Genomic DNA, 18,401 nt, shown 5'->3' on the forward strand with positions numbered 1-18,401 from the left:
AATTCCACGTGTCAGGAGCCGCCACAACGTCACCGCGGGGGCTCCAAACGTGCAAATCCTAACACTCCCCTTGCTCCGAGCTCACAAGAGCAACCGGGGATTCTGTGTTGGCTTCCATTGTTGGTTTTTCTCAAAGGAAAGCACACCCCTGCCGGCCAGAATACGTTCCTCGGCCCCCTCCGCAGATACATCACAGGCTCAAGGAATAAACAGGCATCTGGTCTACCACACGAGTCTCCACCGGCCTGGCGAGTGTGACGGGGCGCCCCAGGGTGCCGACCAAAACCACAATCCTGTGCCAACGGGAGGCACGACCAAGGACGGTCAGGGTGTGAGGCCGTCTCCACGGATGAGCATCGCCTCGGCAACCGCCTCGGGCCTCCACATTTCCTCAACCTCCAGAAGCTTCCCTTGCACACCTTTCCCTCCAGCTGGCTTTCAGATGAACTGAACCGGGATGCTGGAGAGGAGCCAGGCCAAAGGAAAGGCGTGTGTGCAACGGCACGTTAACGGCAGCTCACGGTGAGCTCCACGCCCCTTCAGCGTGCAAAGTGCGGGTGGGCTCCCCAAGAAGGGCTTTGCTGCTTGGGCAACAAAGTCAAGCTAGCAGCTTTTGCGATTTCAGTTCCATTTCGCCTCCCCCCCCCCCTTTTTTTTTTTTTTTTTTTTTTTTTTTGGAGAGAGATTATATTGCCCTCTGGTGGGAACAAGGAAGATAAAGTTGTATTGTGTTTCCCCTTACTTTTCTCTCCAGGGTCACTAGGGACAGAACATACCATTTGGGATTATGGGCATGGGAGGGACCCATCTTTCTGTTTTCCAAGAGAAATAAAGACCAGGTTTTTTATTTATTTTCTTTAAAGATTTTATTTATTTATTTGACAGAGATCACAAGTAGGTGGGGGGCGGGGGTGGTTGGAGCAGGCTCCCTGCCAAGCAGAGAGCCCAATGTGGGGCTCTATCCTAGGACTATGGGATCATGGCCTGAGCAGAAGGCAGAGCCTTTACCCCACTGAGCCACGCAGGTGCCCCTAAAGTCCAGGTTTTTTTTAAAATCAGGAGAGATGGGACCCCTGGGTGGCTCAGTTGTTTGAAGACCTGCCTTCAGCTCAGGTCCTGATCCTAAAGTCGCAGGATCAAGTCCTACACAGACTCCCAGCTCTACTGGGAGTCTGCTTTTCCCCCTGACCTTCTCTCCTCTCATACTCTCTGTCTCTCTCTCAAATAAATAAAACTTAAAAAAAAAAATAAAATAAGGGGCACCTGGGTGGCTCAGTGGGTTAAGCCTCTGCCTTTGGCGCAGATTGTGATCTCAGGGTCCTGGGATCGAGCCCCGCATCAGGCTCTCTGCTCAGTGGGGAGCCTGCTTCCCGCTCTCTGCCTGCCTCTCTGCCTACTTGTAATCTCTCACTATGTCAAATAAATAAATAAAATCTCTTAAAAAATAATAAAATAATCGGGCTCTCTGCTTAGTAGGGGCCTGCTTCCCTTCCTCTCTCTGCCTGCCTCTCTGCCTACTTGTGATCTCTCTCTGTCAAATAAATAAATAAAATTCTAAAAAAAATAATAATAATAATAATAATAATAATAAAATAAAATAAAATCAGGAGAGTTCTCAGAATGTGAGCAAGCATTTCCATCTTTCAGAAAAAACAGTTGGCCGGCACCCAGTTTGTGAACGGGGTACTGCATATTTATGTATAGAATTTTCTGGTGGGTCTGGAGTCTAGGGCACTTCGTATACTTAGCATACTCAAGAGAGTTATCATACATGGTGTTAGCCCAGTTTGGGGAGCCTGACATCTAGGGTGCGTGGTAAGAAATAGCAGGAAAGGTAGGGTGGGTTAAGTGTAGTTTGCTCTTTGACCTGTAGATGACTACCAAAGGCTTTGAATTAAAGCCACATGATCCACTGTTTAGTAGGATTCCCATCACAAATAGCACGGTGCCTGGTCCCTGCTAGAGCAGAAATGAGAACAGGACTTAGTAGTTCAAGCAAGCCCCTCGAACATCATCCAAAACTCCAAGATGTTTTGTCAGTGGACAAGACTTTCTTGATCAGCTTTCAGCCTTCCTGAGAGAGGGGTGGAAAGACCCAGGAGGGCCACAGCTTAGCCCCAGATTGCCAGATGCTTCCACTGTCCCATACACACTTAGAACCGTGGAGGCTCTGCAGGAGAAACAGAGCCAGTGATGCTGAGGGACCGTGTTCTCTGCACCTGTGGAGGTCAGAGAGTCCGTGAACTAGACCACAAAATAGACTTGGAAAGCATTAAAACCTCCCTGAGAGGTTTGACTCATACTTATGATGGGGATGGGGGTGAAGTGAAAAGTCCTTCCCAAAGGAGGACTGAGAGACAAGTCAGAGCTCAAAAGAAAAGACACTTCCTGAGGATGGTTGTAGATGGTGGGGAGTGCAACCAGCCCGTGCTCCAAACAACCCTGGCAAAAAAAAAAAAAAAAATTCCTGCAAAACAGACCACATCTTTACATTGCTTCTTTTCCATCCACAACTGGAAAGATTTGAAAGCCTTAAAATTGCTCCGCTTCTCCTTGAAGGAATACACACCTTTAGTTTCATGGGTTGATACTCGGAGTAGCTTCCAGTTTTTTGAAGTGTGGTCCATTGGCCACCTGCTTCAGCTTCACCAGGGTTCATTGTAACAGTTGCAGATTCCTGGACCTCAGACCCACAGAGTCAAACTATTCAGGGGCAGGGTCCAGGAATTTTCACCTTTGCAACAGCTCTCCAGGGGGTTCTTAAGCATACTGGAATTTCAGACCTTTCCATTAAGTGGAAGCATAGGACAGTCAAGGGGAAAGCACAGCCTCTCTCTGAGAGTGGCACCTGGGTGGCTCAGTGGGTTAAGCCTCTGCCTTTGGCTCAGGTTGTGATCTCAGGGTCCTGGGTCCTTTATCTCTCTCATGATAAAGCCATTATTGCAAGGCTATCAAGTTATAATCCATGGTTTGAGAAAGCCTCTAGCCCAAGGATTCTCAGACGAAGGATATATGGCAATATAACAATACGACAAATTTGACATCCGGCTATATGATAACAAAAATTTTTTCTGGGAAGGGACGCCTGGGTGGCTCAGTCACTTAAGCATCTGTCTTCAGCTCAGGGCATGATCCCAGGGTCCTGGGATTGAGCTCCACATTTGGGAGGGGGGTCTCCTGCTCAGCGGGAAGCCTGCTTCTCCCTCTCCCTGTCTCCCACCTGCTTGTGCCATCAAATACATAAAATCTTTTAAAAAATAAATAAAATTCATTTCTAGATAGAGCAGTGCAAGAGCAATAGGAAGCCTTGATTCATGAAAGTGTCAGAATTTCAGGAGCTGCCATGTTGGCAGCAAGGAGCAAAGAGGGCTTCCAAGCTCAGAGCCCCATTTAGAAAGGCTCCAAGGTGGTGTGAAGTACGATGTCATAAAGAGAGCAAATCCTGGGTCATCCCCATATTAGAGTAGAACACGTTTCAAAAGTCCACACACTGGTGGCAGGAAGTTTGAAATCCATTTCCCAGAAAAGCATTGCTCTCACGGGGGACTGGTGTCCCAGGCTAGCCCACAAAAGCCTCCTAAATGTAAACCGCTACACATAGACATTAGCAGGTAAAGTCATGGAAGCAACAGATGAAGCATTCTTAAACATCACCCAAAGGCTGTTAAAGGACTCTCAGAAGGATGCCTGGGTGGCTCAGTTGGTTAAGCGTCCGCCTTTGGATCAGGTCATGATCTCAGGGTCCTGGGATTGGGCCCCACATCAGGCTTCCCGCCCAGCGGGAAGCCTGCTTCTCCCTCTCCCTTTGCCTGCTGCTCCCCCTGCTTATACTCTGCCAAATAAAATCCTTTTAAAAATATAATTTTTTTTAAAAAGTAAAGGATTCTCAGAAAAGCAGGAGCACCAAGTGAAGAGACAGGTTCAGTAGGAGCGATGGATGGGGAGGGGAGGCTGAAGCACGCACACGTGCTTAATGCATTACGTATGAACGCCTGAGAACCCTCTTCGCTTCCTGGGTTTTCCAGGCACATATGGATCTCAGCTTATCCTTCATATCACATGCACCCATAGTTCTTTGCTCTGCAATAGTCTTTCAAGTTCAATCATCATATTAAAATAAATGTCCTTCTCCCTTTCCAGAAATCTGGGGTTTCCGTGTTGAAAGAGACCCTGGAGATCATTTTGTCAAACCTCCTGTCCAACGCAAGAATTCTTTCCACAGCATCCCAACAGGCAAATGCTCAGCTCAAGGACCTGAGGCAGTCCACTTCAAGTCTCTGTGGTCCTGCTACAAAATTTTCAATTTGTATGGGCCCCACACCAGTTTCCATGAAGTGACCACTCCATGGTGTTAGTTATATCCTTTCGGTGACCCAGAACAAGTCCTCGTCAGCCTTTGTTACAAGTTGACGGTCTATCCAGCCCCTGCTCTTATCAGGCTCAAGTTTTCTCACTTCTAGAATGCATTCCCCCTATCCTGGCCCTCCTGGTCACTCGTTATCCTTTTTAAACTGAAGGGTCCAGGGCACCTGGGTGGCTCGATTGGTTAAACATCCAACTCTTGATTTGGGCTCAGGTTATGATCTCGGGGGCATGAGATGAACCCCACATCTGGCTCTGCACTCAGCAGGGAGTCTGAGAGTGTCACCTCTCCCTTTCCCCCAGCTTGCACACTCTAAAATCTTAAAAAAAAAAAAAAAAAAAAAAACACAGGGGCATGTCCAAATGGAAAAGCATCCTTCAGTTGTGGTGTGACCAAGCCAAAGTCCAGTGAAATAATTATTTCATCTGACCTGGACACCCTCCTTCCATTCAGCCTGAAATCAAGTTAATGCTTCTTAGCAGGTCCATCACAGCAACAGATCACAACAAGTTTGCGGTTAAGTAAAACCCAAGACCTTTACATAAGCTGTGGCCAAGATAAACCTCTCCCATTAGGGAGATGTATAATTGATTTTTCACCCAAACGTAGAACCTCATGTTTACTCTTGTTAAATTTCTGCTTGGTTTGGGGCCCAGCATTCCAGCCTGTCAAGATAATTTTGAATCTTGGTCCTGACACCTATCACACTTGCTATATTCTTCCCATTTTCTAGCTTAAGTATATTTGATAAGGAAAACTCCTAGGTCTTCATCCAAATTTTGATAAAAATGTTAAACAAGACAAAGTTAATGGTGGCATGGTTCTAGTGATGTTGTTCCATGTAGGCAAAAAGCCAATCAACTGATGGCTCTATGGGCAAGCTTGTTCAAGGAGCTATGAATCTACCTAATTACACTACCATCCAATCCATCTTACAAGAATTTTATCTACAAGAATATCTTGGCAAGAGTCCTCAAGGGACCAAGTCTTTCTTTTTCTAATCATTTTTTTTCTACCCACACCCCTATTACTTAGAATAACCCCATCTTCAGTCACCCCAGAGCTCAGCTGACTGGACCAAGGGAAAGGACCCTAGTCAGAGGGTATCAGAGGGACCACCTCATAGGTTCCCCTGTTCCTCTCAATATTTGGAAATAGTACACTCGTCTCTTTGGTTATCTGAAATAGTGGCATCTGAACTGGGGCAGCCACACAGAGCTGCCGTACAGAGGAATTCAGTGTGCCCAGAAGAAACTGGATCAGCCACATCCTCAAGAATCCATGAGGTCTGAGAAAGACACTCATTCTAACCAGCCATTCAGTAATTTTTCAGAAAAGTCAAGAAGACCCCTGTCCCTCCTCACTGTGACTATCTCTACTTTCCCTCACTTCTCTAGGCTCACCAGCAGAGGCTCTAGAAGATTTCTTCAGACCCCTTCAGGATCCAGAGATGAGAACTGACAGAGCTCAGAAAACACCATTACAGAGAACAGGGGCTATCTCATCGTCTGAGGAATAATTTTTATTTTGATTGTAGTAAGAACTTTTTTTGATCCTTAAGATTTCATTTCTCTGACCCACCATATCAAGATTACTTTACATCTCTTCCACATCCTCCTCCCCTCCCTCTTTGGAATACCTTGACTCCCCCTTGTTTTCAAATGTGGATTTGACTCGTTTGCAACTTTGAGGTATCCATTTTCTCTCTTGTGATTTTCAATAGTGCTGGGCCTCTGTCCCCCATGGACCACAAAGCAATTCCTGAAATGCTGTGTAAAGGTGAGATTTAGGAATACTGGGGTACATAAGAAAGCCTGCATGTAAATTAGTGCATTCGGAAGCTGACAGGATTGTGCCTGGACCCCAGCCAACAGGCATTCTCCTATTTCTCCCTGTAATGTAAATCTTTCAATTACTTCATTTATTGGGGGGAGGGTACAAACAGGGGGAAGAGCAGAGGGAGAGAGAGAAACAGACTCCCCACTGAGCAGGGAGCCCCATGCGGGTCTCAGTCCCAGGACCCCGGGATCATGACCTGAGCTGAAGGCAGACGCTTAATGACCCTGTAATGTAGGTCCTAAAAATAGCATTCTGTTTCAAAATCAAGAGCCTGTGGGATTTATTTAAAATTATAGTGGGCATATAATATTACATTAATGTCAGGTCCACCACAGTGACTCAACAAGTCTATACATTCTGCTGTGCTCCTCACAAGTGGAACTACCATTTGTCACCACACAACGTTATTGTATCATTGACTCCACTCTCTAGATGTTGTGGTAACAACAATTACAAGGAGATCAGCCCTCTGAAAATTCAGTGTAGAACACAGTATGGATGAGAGGTACAATGCTGTATGGCAGAGCTCGAAAACTTACTCATCTTGTGAAACTAAAACTTAGCCCATTCATTATTAGTCACTCCCCATTTAGCCCCTCCCCTCAGTCCCTGACAGCCACCTCTACTCATTGATGGTGTAAGTTTTTCTTAGATAACTCAGGTAAGTAGAATCATGCATATCTGTCTTTCTATGACTGGCTTATTTTCCTTGGAAGAAAGTCCTTACAGCTCATCCATGTGGTCACATACTGCAAAATTTATTTTTTTTTTTTTTAAGATTTTATGTATTTATTTGTCAGAGAAAGAGAGGGACAGAGAGCGAGCACACAGACAGAATGGCAGGCAGAGGCAGAGGGAGAAGCAGGCTCCCTGCTGAGCAAGGAGCCCGATGTGGGACTCGATCCCAGGACACCGGGATCATGACCTGAGCCGAAGGCAGCTGCCCAACCAACTGAGCCACCCAGGCGTCCTGAATTTCCTTCTTTTTAAAAACTGAATAGGGGCACCTAGGTGGCTCAGTCATTAGGCATCTGCTTTCAGCTCTGGTCGTGATCCCAGAATCCTGGGATTGAGCCCCGCATTGGACTCCCTATTTGGCAGGGAGCTTGCTTCTCCCTCTCCTACTCCAGCTCACCCTGCTTATGTTCCCTCTCTTGGTGTCAAATAAATATATAAAATATTTAAAATAAATAAAAATAAAAACTGAATAATTTTCCATTGTACATAGGTCCATTATCTATTCTTCCATCAATAGTCATTTCATTTTCTTCCCAATCTTGGCGATGGGGAGTAGTGCTGTGATGGACCAAAGGAGTCGTACTAGCTCTTTAGGGTCCTGGTACCAATTCTTTTAGATAAATACCCAGAGCTAGAATGGCTTGATTACATGGTAGCACTATTTTCAATTTTTTGAGGAATCCCCGTGCGGTTTTCCATAGTGGCTGCACCATTTTGCATTCCCAATTCCCAAGGCAATCTACAGAATCGTAGAAAATATTTGCAAGCCAGGTATATGATAAGGTGTTAATTTCTAAAATATAACAAATTCCTATAACTTGAAAAGTTCTAGTTTATTTTTCTTAAAGAGATTTATTTATTTATTTGACAGAAAGAGAGAGATCACAAGTAGGCAGAGAGGCACGCAGAGAGAGAATGGGAAGCAGGCTCCCTGCTCAGCAGAGAGCTTGATGCGGGGCTCGATCCCCGGACCCTGAGATGATGACCTGAGCCGAAGGCACAGGCTTTAACCCACTGAGCCACCCACGCACCCCCAAATAATTCTAGTTTAAAATCAGCTAAGAACTTAAATAGACAACAGGTATATGGAAAAAAATGCTCAATGTCACTAATCATCAGAGAAACATCAATAAAACCACAAGATACCACCTTATACCAGTCAGGATAGCTTTTCAAAAAAAGACAAGTGAGGATCACTAATTTTGAAAAGCCCAGAGACATTAAAGAACCTGAATGAGAGATACCTGGGTGGCTCAGTCAGTTAAGTGTCTGCCTTCCACTCAGGTCATGATCCCAGGGTTCTGGGATCGAGACCCATGTGAGACTCTCTGCTCTCTGCTCTCAGCCTGCTTCTCCCTCTCTCTCTGCTGTTCCCCCTGCTTGTGCTCTCTCTCTCTCTCCCTGTCAAATAAATGGATAAAAATCTCTTTTAAAAATAAATTTAAAAAATAAAGAACCTGAATGAAATCACAAACCTAATAATCAAAACCAGGACTGGATTTCAAACATTCTAACTCATTGTCCCCTGTTCTTTCCCAGACATTACTCATTTGAAGCAGGAAAGAAGAACAAGCTGGTCAATTAATCTTCTGCCTTTCATTTTGAGCTCTTATTCAGACTTTCTACAGATTTTCTGTATCTGAAGAACAGGGTTGAAATGCATCCTATTTGAAAGAAAGAAAAATGGATAATGAAAAGGAAACGTCTTGACTTTTTAAAAATAATCAGGTACAGAACAGTGTTTCTGTTAACCAACTGGCACAGGCAGAAATTTAACTTTTTCCTTCTACTACAAACTCAATGTGTTAACATTAGAATGAGGGGCTTTGGGATATTCTGGATATTCCAAATATGTGAATCTATTTGGGAAGTGGCTAACTTGACAACCTTTAAGAGGGAAGGACCAGATTGTTCAAAGTTACTTTGTTTAGGTTTTTGTTTTGGGGTTTTTTTTTTTAAGATTTTATTTATCAGGGCGCCTGGGTGGCTCAGTGGGTTAAGCCTCTGCCTTCAGCTCAGGTCATGATCTCAGGATCCTGGAATTGAGCCCCACATCAAGCTCTCTGCTGAGCAGGAAGCCTGTTTCCCATTCTCTCTCTGCCTGCCTCTCTGCCTACCTGTGATCTCTCCCTCTCTGTCAAATAAATAAATAAAATCTTTAAAAAAAAATTTATTTGTCAGAGAGAACACAAGCTGGGGGAACAGCAGGCAGAGGGAGAAGTAGGCTCCCCACTGAGCAAAGAGCCCCATATTACACTGGATCCCAAGACCCCAGGATCATGAACTGAGCTGAAGGCAGACACACAACCCACTGAGCCACCCAGGCGCCCCTCGAAGTTATTTTGAAGGAGCCAGAAAGGAAGATGATGAAATGAATGGTAGTATATGCTAGGCAGTGAGAAGGTCTTTAATACCAAATTCACGATTTTTCAGACTTGGAAGCTCTAAACTGAATTAGAAACTACCTTAAAGTGAAGGTCTGAACTTGAGAAGTCTAATCGTTGCTTGACTGAAATACAGGCATCCCTGTATACACAAATAGAACCATGCTCGGCAAAACAGTAAGGCACAGACAAGTGTTACTAAATCCATATCAATTCTAATTAATTCTAATTCCACTTGTGTGCAGAGCAGATTAAATCGGGACCATCTGGGACGCCTGGGTGGCTCAGTTGGTTAAGCAGCTGCCTTTGGCTCAGGTCATGATCCCAGCGTCCTGGGATCGAGTCCCACATGGGGCGCCTGCTTCTCCCTCTGACTCTGCCTTCCACTCTGTCTGCCTGTGCTCGCTCTCACTCGCTCTCTCTCTGACAAATAAATAAATAAAATCTTTAAAAATAAAATAAAATAAATCGGGACCATCTCCAGCCTCCAAATTTAATCAAATTCCCCAAGCGCATATTAAGCACATCACCCTGTCTGAATTCTCTGCGGAGCTTTTTTCACGGCCTGCTAGGTAATAAACAGAATGAATACCCCTCCCTAGAGTTTCTGCCCCCACAGAGAGCTTGTTCACTCCTCCCAGGACCCATTACCCAGAACATGGTCCACCATCTTGATATGGATTTAGTAACACTTGTCTGTGCCTTACTGCTTTGCCGAGCATGGTTCTATTTGTGTATTTAGTACTGACTCAGTCCTCACAACCACCCTCCGAGAGACTCTAGGATCTGCATTTTACAGAGGAGACTGCAGAGGAAAAGACATTGCTGTGGAGGGGTCCCACGTGACACCGCTCGTGCGTGCAAAGGTTGGAATTTGAATCCAGGTCGTCTGGCTCAGGACCTGTGCTAACTCCTGCAGTTGGCAGCCCCTCATAGTAAACCAGCAGTGACTTGTTAAGAAAAATGACAAGAATGCAACAAAGATACCTGGAAGGAACTATGGGCAAATTATAAATCCATTCGGGAGTTTTAACCCAACAACAGACTTTGAGATATTGGATATTTATTTTAACAGGAAGGGGCAAGGGAGCAGAGAGGAGGGATGTTGCTCTTTTCGGGAAATGGCTTCATCTGTGTTATTCACCTGCTCAAATCCATCAGGGGCTATCTTTGCTGCCCAAGATCGTGTTCTTTGACATTTAAGAGCTCCAAAGCCATGATGTTCAAAGAGCTTGAGGCAGGACCTGCCTCTCAAGACCCAAGTGTTCAACGTGGATGTGATCTATCCACATCTCTATGCCACCGTGCCCATGCAGCTGGTATAGACAGTCCTGACCCCAAAGTTTTCCTTCAGAGTTTGTAAGTGCCAGCATGCACACCCCTCCCCGCTAGTCCTCACCCCAACTCTAAGAAAAAGGCATGATCATCATTCCTGTTCAACAGATAGGTTCAACCATCTGCACAAGCTCAAAGAGGCAGAGCCAGGGTTTGAAACAAAGCAACCCTTTCCCAATGGCCCAAGCACGTCACCTCCCCTTCCTACAGTCTTCTCTACTACCTCTTCTCCAAGGGAGCTCTCCCACCTCAGAAATCCTACGTTAGTTATTTTCTTGATCTTATTCATTGGAAGTTTGCTACTTCCCCCACCCCCAGGAAACAGGTCATCTTCCTGAATGAACTGTAAATCAAAAGGTCAGTCCAAAACATCGATCAAGGGAAGGGGGTCTAAAACTGCCCACAGCAGATAAAATTAAAGCAGGGTACTCAAAACTCTAAACAGATCCATTTGTTGATTATAAAACTGAGCAGATCGTTTCCATTGCTGGAATGTGGATTACTATGAAGCTGTGCTCTAATTTCCTATTTGAAATTTGCCTCATTATGTATAATTATACTCCTTTTGTAAGATGAAAGGTGTATATGGACAATTAAACATTAATTCTGGTATCACAAAGATTCCATAATTTTTAAAGAGCATATAACACACCAAGTGCATAAATACTATAATAAAAATAATTTGGTGTTAGAGTAAAAGGGTTTTTTCTTCCCCCCTTGGTTCCTCTATCCGGGTTCTGCCAAAGATAAAAAGTCACCAGCAAGCACCTATCAAAAGCTGCTCTTTGTCCTTTTTTCTTAATCAGAATTTATGAAATCAATTTTATTTAAATTAAAAACAAGAATTCTTCTTGAAATATGTAATATCAAACCAATTCCTTGATTTTTTTCCCTTCCTCTTAATTTGTAACAGAGACTCTGAGAAAATAAAATCTAAGGTTAAGGAAATTTCCATCAATGTGAAGAAAATATTTTCCAAAATTAAAATAACAAGTTCCTCCCTGGTTAACAAAACTGATTTAAGTTGCAGATACATGACTGCCCCTGAGATCACCTTCCTCCCCAAGCTCTGTGAAAGGGCCAAATCCACATCCTTTTCAACAGCTCACAAGTCCTCTATGGGACTACCTTTTTTATGAAATGCTGCACATACTACCAACGCTACATAAATATTTCCTGATACATTACCCAGTCCTGGAATTTTCTGCAAGATTGCACAAAGTCTTTAAAGTAGTGTACGGCAAGCCATAAAATAATCAGATATAAAAGCAAGCTACATCAACCCCTTGATTAACTTTCTTTTTTCTAACATGAATTTCAGGAAAAAAGTAGTGCTATTACATTTTAATCTCAAGAGAGAGATTTGCTATTTATATTATTTGACTAAAAAGCTTTAAGAATTACACCTTTTTTTTTTTTTTTAACTATCAGATAAGATTTCTCAACTGTAAGGAGCTTCATATTACCACCTGTAATCAAAAAGAGCCCAGCGTGAGGGGCCCCTGGGTGGCTCAGTCGGTTGGGTGTCCAGCTCCTGGTTTCGGCTCAGGTCATGATTTCAGGGTTGTGAGATCGAGCCCTACATCAGGCTCTGAGCGGGGTGTGGAGCCTGCTTGAGATTCTCTTTCTCCCTCTGTCCCTCATCCCCTTCCACTCTCACACCCTGTCTTTAAAAAAAAAAAAAAAAAAATCCCAGTATGACTTGAAAATAGACCATGGACTATCACCTATAGTATCTAGTGTCTGATACACGCTAGATGAATAAAATTTAATTGACTTAAATTGTGTCCAAAGCTTAACAAAATGCGCCCTTGTGCATTAAAATTAATCTCAATCCTTCAACTGCATTATCTGCAAAATAAAAGAGCTAGTGGCCATTAAGATCCCTTTCAATTTCAACCTTGAAAACTGAACTTAACACTTCATCCACAGCCTACCCCTCCAACCCCAGTTTCAAATTTAATAATTTGGGAAAAGAATAGCTCAGTAAACCAAAAGCATCTACAGGAAGAACAGAGGCTAAGATCAGGAGTCAAACTTCCAAACTAAGCAATGCTCCCCGTGCAGAAGAACCCCCCAGGAAGACAGTAATTTATGAGAAAGTGCTTTTACAATTTTTAAACACTATATAAATGTAAGGTGGTATATTGCAGAACAGCATTTTTTCCCATATGGTGAAATGCTGGCAATCTTCAAATGTAATTGAAAATATTATTCTCTCAGGGCGCCTGGGTGGCTCAGTGGGTTAAAGCCTCTGCCTTTGGCTCAGGTCATGATCCCAGGGTTCTGGGATCAAGCCCCGCATTGGGGTCTCTGCTCAGCGGGGAGCCTGCTTCCCCCTCTCTCTCTGCCTGCCTCTCTGCCTACTTGTGATCTCTGCTTGTCAAATAAATAAAATCTTTTTTAAAAAAAGAAAGAAAAAGAGAAGAAAATTCTCTCATATCCAAATGCAAGGTCACTACACTCAAGTTCCCAATATAGCTTTGTTGTCCAGATAATTAAAAGTTGTAGGATGGTGAGAAAATATTTAACTGCTCACTTTACTGTATCTCTTCAGCTGGTGAACAGTTTATCTTATTTGGGACAGGCTGTACTTAAAAGAGAACATAACATTTCATGGTAATAAGCCCAATGGCCGAATTTTGATCAGACTATTGTGCAGAGCCTTGAGCGCAATACAGTAAAATAGATCTTTCATAAAACCAGCAAGGCTCACTAAGACTTTTGTTCAGTGGCTAGAATCCTTACATTTAGGTATTTGAAAGGCCATCACTTTGTAATCCAGCGATCTATACTTCTCAAAGTATACCACTTCCCGAGCTCTGCTGGGCCCTTCAATCTAATAGCTCACTTTAGAAAACAATATGGTGGGGTGCCTGGGTGGCTCAGTGAGTTAAAGCCTCTGCATTCGGCTCAGGTCATGATCCCGGGGTCCTGGGATCGGGCCCCATATCGGGCCCCATATCAGGCCCCATATCAGGCCCCATATCAGGCTCTCTGCTCAGTGGGGAGCCTGCTTCTTCCTTTGTCTCTCTGCCTGCCTCTCTGCCTACTTGTGGTATCGGTCTGTAAATTTTTAAAAAAATAATAATTTAAAAAAATTAAAAATTTTAAAAGAAAGAAAACATCTTAAAAAAAATTAAAGGAAAACCCAAAACCCCACAGCTTTGTTTCTCCTTTAGGCTGGTCTCCAGTTTAACGAGGAGTGACAGTTGATTGGGAGAAGGCTGCCATCTTGTGGCCAAGAGTGAGAACTTGTTCCAAGAGCACTGCCCATGCCCAGATCCTCTGACAGAGTGGCTCCTGGAGGAAGGAAGCCTTCCTCTCCAGCTCCTTGTGCATCCCAAGCCTCCCCGCTAACAAGAACTAAGTCTTCAGAAATTGCAGTTCAGAGGACAAGTAATCTTGCATACACCTAGCTTTAGGAGGAAGATGAATGGGAGAGGGGAGGGCAAGGTTTGGGTTTCCCGATGAGTAAAGAACTTCTATTAGTCTGGCTTAAAGAATTCGAGACAGAAGCCCAGAGAAACCAGATAACTCAGTCAGAAACCCATCTCCCCTCTCCCACCTAAAGGGCTCGCTCCTCTGAAAAGGCGAGTTCTTCTTCACCCATACTCTTCCTCCTGATTTCTCATCACTTCTCCCCCATAACTTCAGTAGGGAAAGCCAAAAATTATTGACATCTAGAGCTTAGAGAACAGCTAGAAAATTCTTCTCATTTCATCCCAGATTTAACTGGTGGTGAGGAGGGTGAGGACTTCTGGATAATCAGGCTCCATATCCATGCTATCCCAGAACTTTCTGCAAGGATGAAAAGGACCCCCATCTACACCCCCTTTAGAGTAGCCACGACACACAGATAGCTACTGAGCACTGGAGTACTCCTAGGGCAATGAGGAACTGAATTTTTCATTCTATTTAATTAATTTTGATGAAATTACACACATGTCTGGTGACTCCCCTACTGGACAGCACAGCTGTAAATTTTGCCTTCCTTATCCATTTCAGCATGCCACCTTAATACCAAAAAAAAGTAATAAAAATAAATCTATCTTGTTATTCAAAAAGCTATGTTTTCACTACCCAGTGGAGAAAGTGTGTTAGTTTTATATAGCATACAAAAATAGAAAACATGGAAAAAAAAATAGAAAACATGGTCTTTGCTTTCCAGGTATATGCGACCAAAGGGGTGGGGATAAACATGCAGGCATATAACTAGAACCAAGATTGGAGCTACAGGGCTGGGTTAATGGAGACGTGCAACCCAGACAAGGCTTTAAAAGGTCACACAGGAGGAGGAAGGGACACAGGCATTTAGAGGAGGGCCAGGCTAGGGCAAGGAAGAGAGATAGCTCTGAAGGTTGATGAGACATCAGGTAGGTCAACAAGCACTTTGAGAAGTGAAATAAGACAGAAGAGTGGAGGAGTGACAGGTAGGAGTCAAACCAGAGACCACAGCCTGAAACCATAAAGTGGAAGGGCAGATACAAGACGGAGAAGGAAGCAAAGAAAACCAAGGACAGACTCTGCCTCTGATGGTGAACAGCCCCCTTGTAGGGATGAAGAAGGCACGGAGTCATCAGGAACACCTGGAGAAGCAATTCTCCTACAACAGCGCAGATTAAATCCTAACGACAATCCTACCGGAAGAACCCAGTATCTTTGGAGGGTGATGCGAAGGGCCTCCAGAGGAGAGGGAACCAACGAGCTTTTGCCTCGGTCCCGTGCAAAAGCAGCAGCTCTCGGCTAAGTTTCTGCTCTGGTCCCACCTAACGCTGCTTCAGAGCAAGTCCCCTGCAGGGATGTGACCTAGATCAGCGGTTCCCAGTCCCAGCAATCAATCAGAATCACCTGAAGCCTGCCGGTGGGGCCCACCCTCATAGGAGAACGGCTCAACAGCCTGGGCAGCTGGGAGTTTTAAAGCTCTACAAGTGATGCTCATGAGCAGCCAAACTCAAGGGACCATCTCAGGACTACAGAGATGCGTAAGGTTTCTAACCTGGTGTCTGGCATTCCCTTCACTTCTCCCTACCACCAGCGCCATCTCCCACACTCCGGTAGCATGCTGCAGTGGGCGAGCACTTTCGGCTATTTCAAGATGTCAAGCTTGGGGTGCCTGGGGTTAAAGCTTCTGCCTTCAGCTCAAGTCATGATCCCGGGGTCCTGGGATCGAGTCCTGCATTGGGCTCTCTGCTCAGTGGGGAGTCTGCTTCCCCCTCTCTCTGCCTGCTTGTGATCTCTGTCAAATAAATAAAATCTTAAGGAAAAAAAAAACATTAAAAAAAAAAAAAAGATGTCAAGCTTGATCAAGCACAATCCCGTAGCAGGAGACTCACCCACCGAATTTCATTTAATCCCCAGCGAATCCTGGAGAAGTTCAGTCACCTGCCCAAGATCCCAAGGTTAGCTTCAAGTCCAGAAGAACCGGCCCTAGGGTCCACCCTTCTATTGGCTGCCTCTCGGAGTGCCCCAAGCCCAGCAACTCCCCAGATGTCCTGGGAAGCGGAAGGAGCAAGTCAGAACCCAGGAGACATGAGAGAAAGGAATCAGCCACAGAACTTTAAGGAAAACCCACCATTTCTCCCTGGGACCACCTGCCTTTGTGGAACTTCACCCAGAGCTGGTCCTTAAAGGCAACTGGCCAGCACAGGCGTGCAAAAGTCATTTTCTTTCCTTCTTCCTGCTCCACTCTGCACCAGCGTGGAAACCGGTTTTACAAACACCTTACACTTCTCTGATCCAGGAGCCATTATCTCTCACTCAGAGGAAGCCTGTTACAGTGGAAGGACTCCTCTTCCCCCATCCTATCCCCTTCAAAAACAAGTCCGACGTCAGCGGTGCCTTCCAACCCCGCCAAGCGTTTAGATCAAGGACCTTTTCTGGGCTCAAGGGCGAGGAGCACAGACTGGGTGTTGGGCCGGTGTTCAACCTCTGCTTGGTTTTGGGTGAAGGAACACATTTAAAGGCCCAAGGATAGACACGTTCACCCAGACTGAATCAACGCGGCGGCACTGACGCTAGCTGACAAAACTGCGGCCCAGAACGTGTCCGCACGTGGATGACTCCACCAGCCTGGGACTTCCTCTCAGCCCAAACGAGAGTCTCTGCCTAAGTTTCGGGATTGAAAACCCAGGCTTCTGGGTCCTCGGCCAGGGCTCGGCTCTCTTACCCGCAGGTGCATAGGTCACAGATGCATTTCCTCTTCAGCGGGGCCATCCCGAGGCCCGGGTGTCCACGCAGAGCATCCCCCGCAGCCACCTCCGCCTCCTGGGCCCCAGCCTCCTCTCTGGGAGCGTGCCGAGTCTAGAGGGCCTTGGCCAATGTCCCAAATGTTTACTTCAAAGCGAACTGAAGTGGCCCTTCTGCAAAGGCCGGTCGTCTGCTCCCCTCCTGGAGCTGGCCTTCCACCAGAGCAGCAGTGAGCGTGGACTGCGCGCCAGCCCGGGTGACCTCCCCCTGCAGGCGCCGCCCCGGCCTCTGCACGCTCCAGCCACGCGCCTGGAGCAGCTGCGCGAGCCCAGGATGCCCAGCCGCCCGGGGATGCATGGGGCTTCTGTGACGTCCGTCGCCAGGGACAGGAGCCGCACCTTGGGGCGGCGGTGATGTCACAAGGGCCGCTTGTGAGGGCAGGAAGCTCCCAGAGCTTCACCTGGGGGGCCCAGGACAAAGGTCCCTTCCTTGGACTGTAGAGAAATCGAAGGGTGAAGGTCACGATGTCTTTGGAAAACCTGCGAGTCTGCAAGTCCACAAAGGCCATGATCACGTGTGCACCAAGGGCTGAAACTCCACTGGCATGTCATTGGGCAACATTTTTCTATCTCTAGGACCCATGACAACAGCCCCCTTCTTGTAGAAAGGTTTCCTTTGACTTCCCCATGGCCGACCTTAAATACCATTTCCAGATCTTCCTTATAAAAATCAATACCTTTGGCTCCACCCACCCATCGACCTTGTGCTCTTGAGAACAAAGCAGGTGCCTATGCCTTCAGCCCTTAAGGGGGTACTTAATCACCTCTCGCAGGGCTAGTAGTGACTCAGTGGTTCTCAATTTTAGAAGTCAAGTGTAGCCTTCAGAATCACCTGGTTTAATAAAAGCTAGATTGCCAGCCCCCACACAGGACTTCTGATTCAGTAGGTCTGGGGTGAGTGGAGAATTTGTATGCGAAGCAAGTTCCTGAGAGTTGCTGATGCTGCTGGGCCAGGGACCAGCCTTTAAGAAGCACAGCTTTGGAGCCCTCCCACAGCACGTGGCTCACCTGGTCCCAAGAACCGGTACAGATCCTGCCCAGAAGACACCTGCAGAGCACCATCTCTTGTCTGGGACTGCCGTTCCAGCAGGAAGCCTGGTGATTCTGATCGTGAAGCAAGCTCAGGAGACACTGCTCCAGTGAGATGTTTGGGATCAGATATCACTTCCCACTTAGGGGAAGTAGGAGCTTCAAGTATGAATAGTCCTAGGATGCCTGGGGGCTCAGTCGTTAAACATCTGCCTTTGGCTCAGAGGCCCCTGGGTGGTTCAGTGGGTTAAAGTCTCTGCCTTCGGCTCAGGTCATGCAGCATCCTGGGATCGAGCCCCGCGTCTGGCTCTCTGCTCAGCCCGGAGCCTGCTTCCCTTCCTCTCTCTCTGCCTGCCTCTCTGCCTACTTGTGATCTCTGTTTGTCAAATAAATAAATAAAATCTTAAAAAAAAAAAAAAAAAAAAGTCTGCCTTCGGCTCCGGGCATGATCCTAGAATCCAGGGA

At 45.8% G+C, this 18,401-nt stretch overlaps 1 protein-coding gene across 1 annotated transcript in view; it reads right to left on the minus strand.

The window, feature by feature from the left end:
• Positions 1-17,225, minus strand: part of SAXO1 (stabilizer of axonemal microtubules 1) — a 103,004-nt gene extending 85,779 nt beyond the window's left edge. The window contains exon 1 of the mRNA XM_045079655.1: positions 16,829-17,225. Coding sequence (XP_044935590.1) covers positions 16,829-16,875 — 47 coding nt within the window. The 5' untranslated portion in view covers positions 16,876-17,225. The remainder of the gene's footprint in view (positions 1-16,828) is intronic.
• Between the last annotated feature and the right edge of the window lie 1,176 nt (positions 17,226-18,401).

The sequence above is a fragment of the Mustela putorius genome, unplaced genomic scaffold (assembly GCF_011764305.1).
Source record: "Mustela putorius furo isolate JIRA1106 unplaced genomic scaffold, ASM1176430v1.1 tig00000421_pilon_pilon_pilon, whole genome shotgun sequence".
Lineage (NCBI taxonomy): Eukaryota > Metazoa > Chordata > Mammalia > Carnivora > Mustelidae > Mustela > Mustela putorius.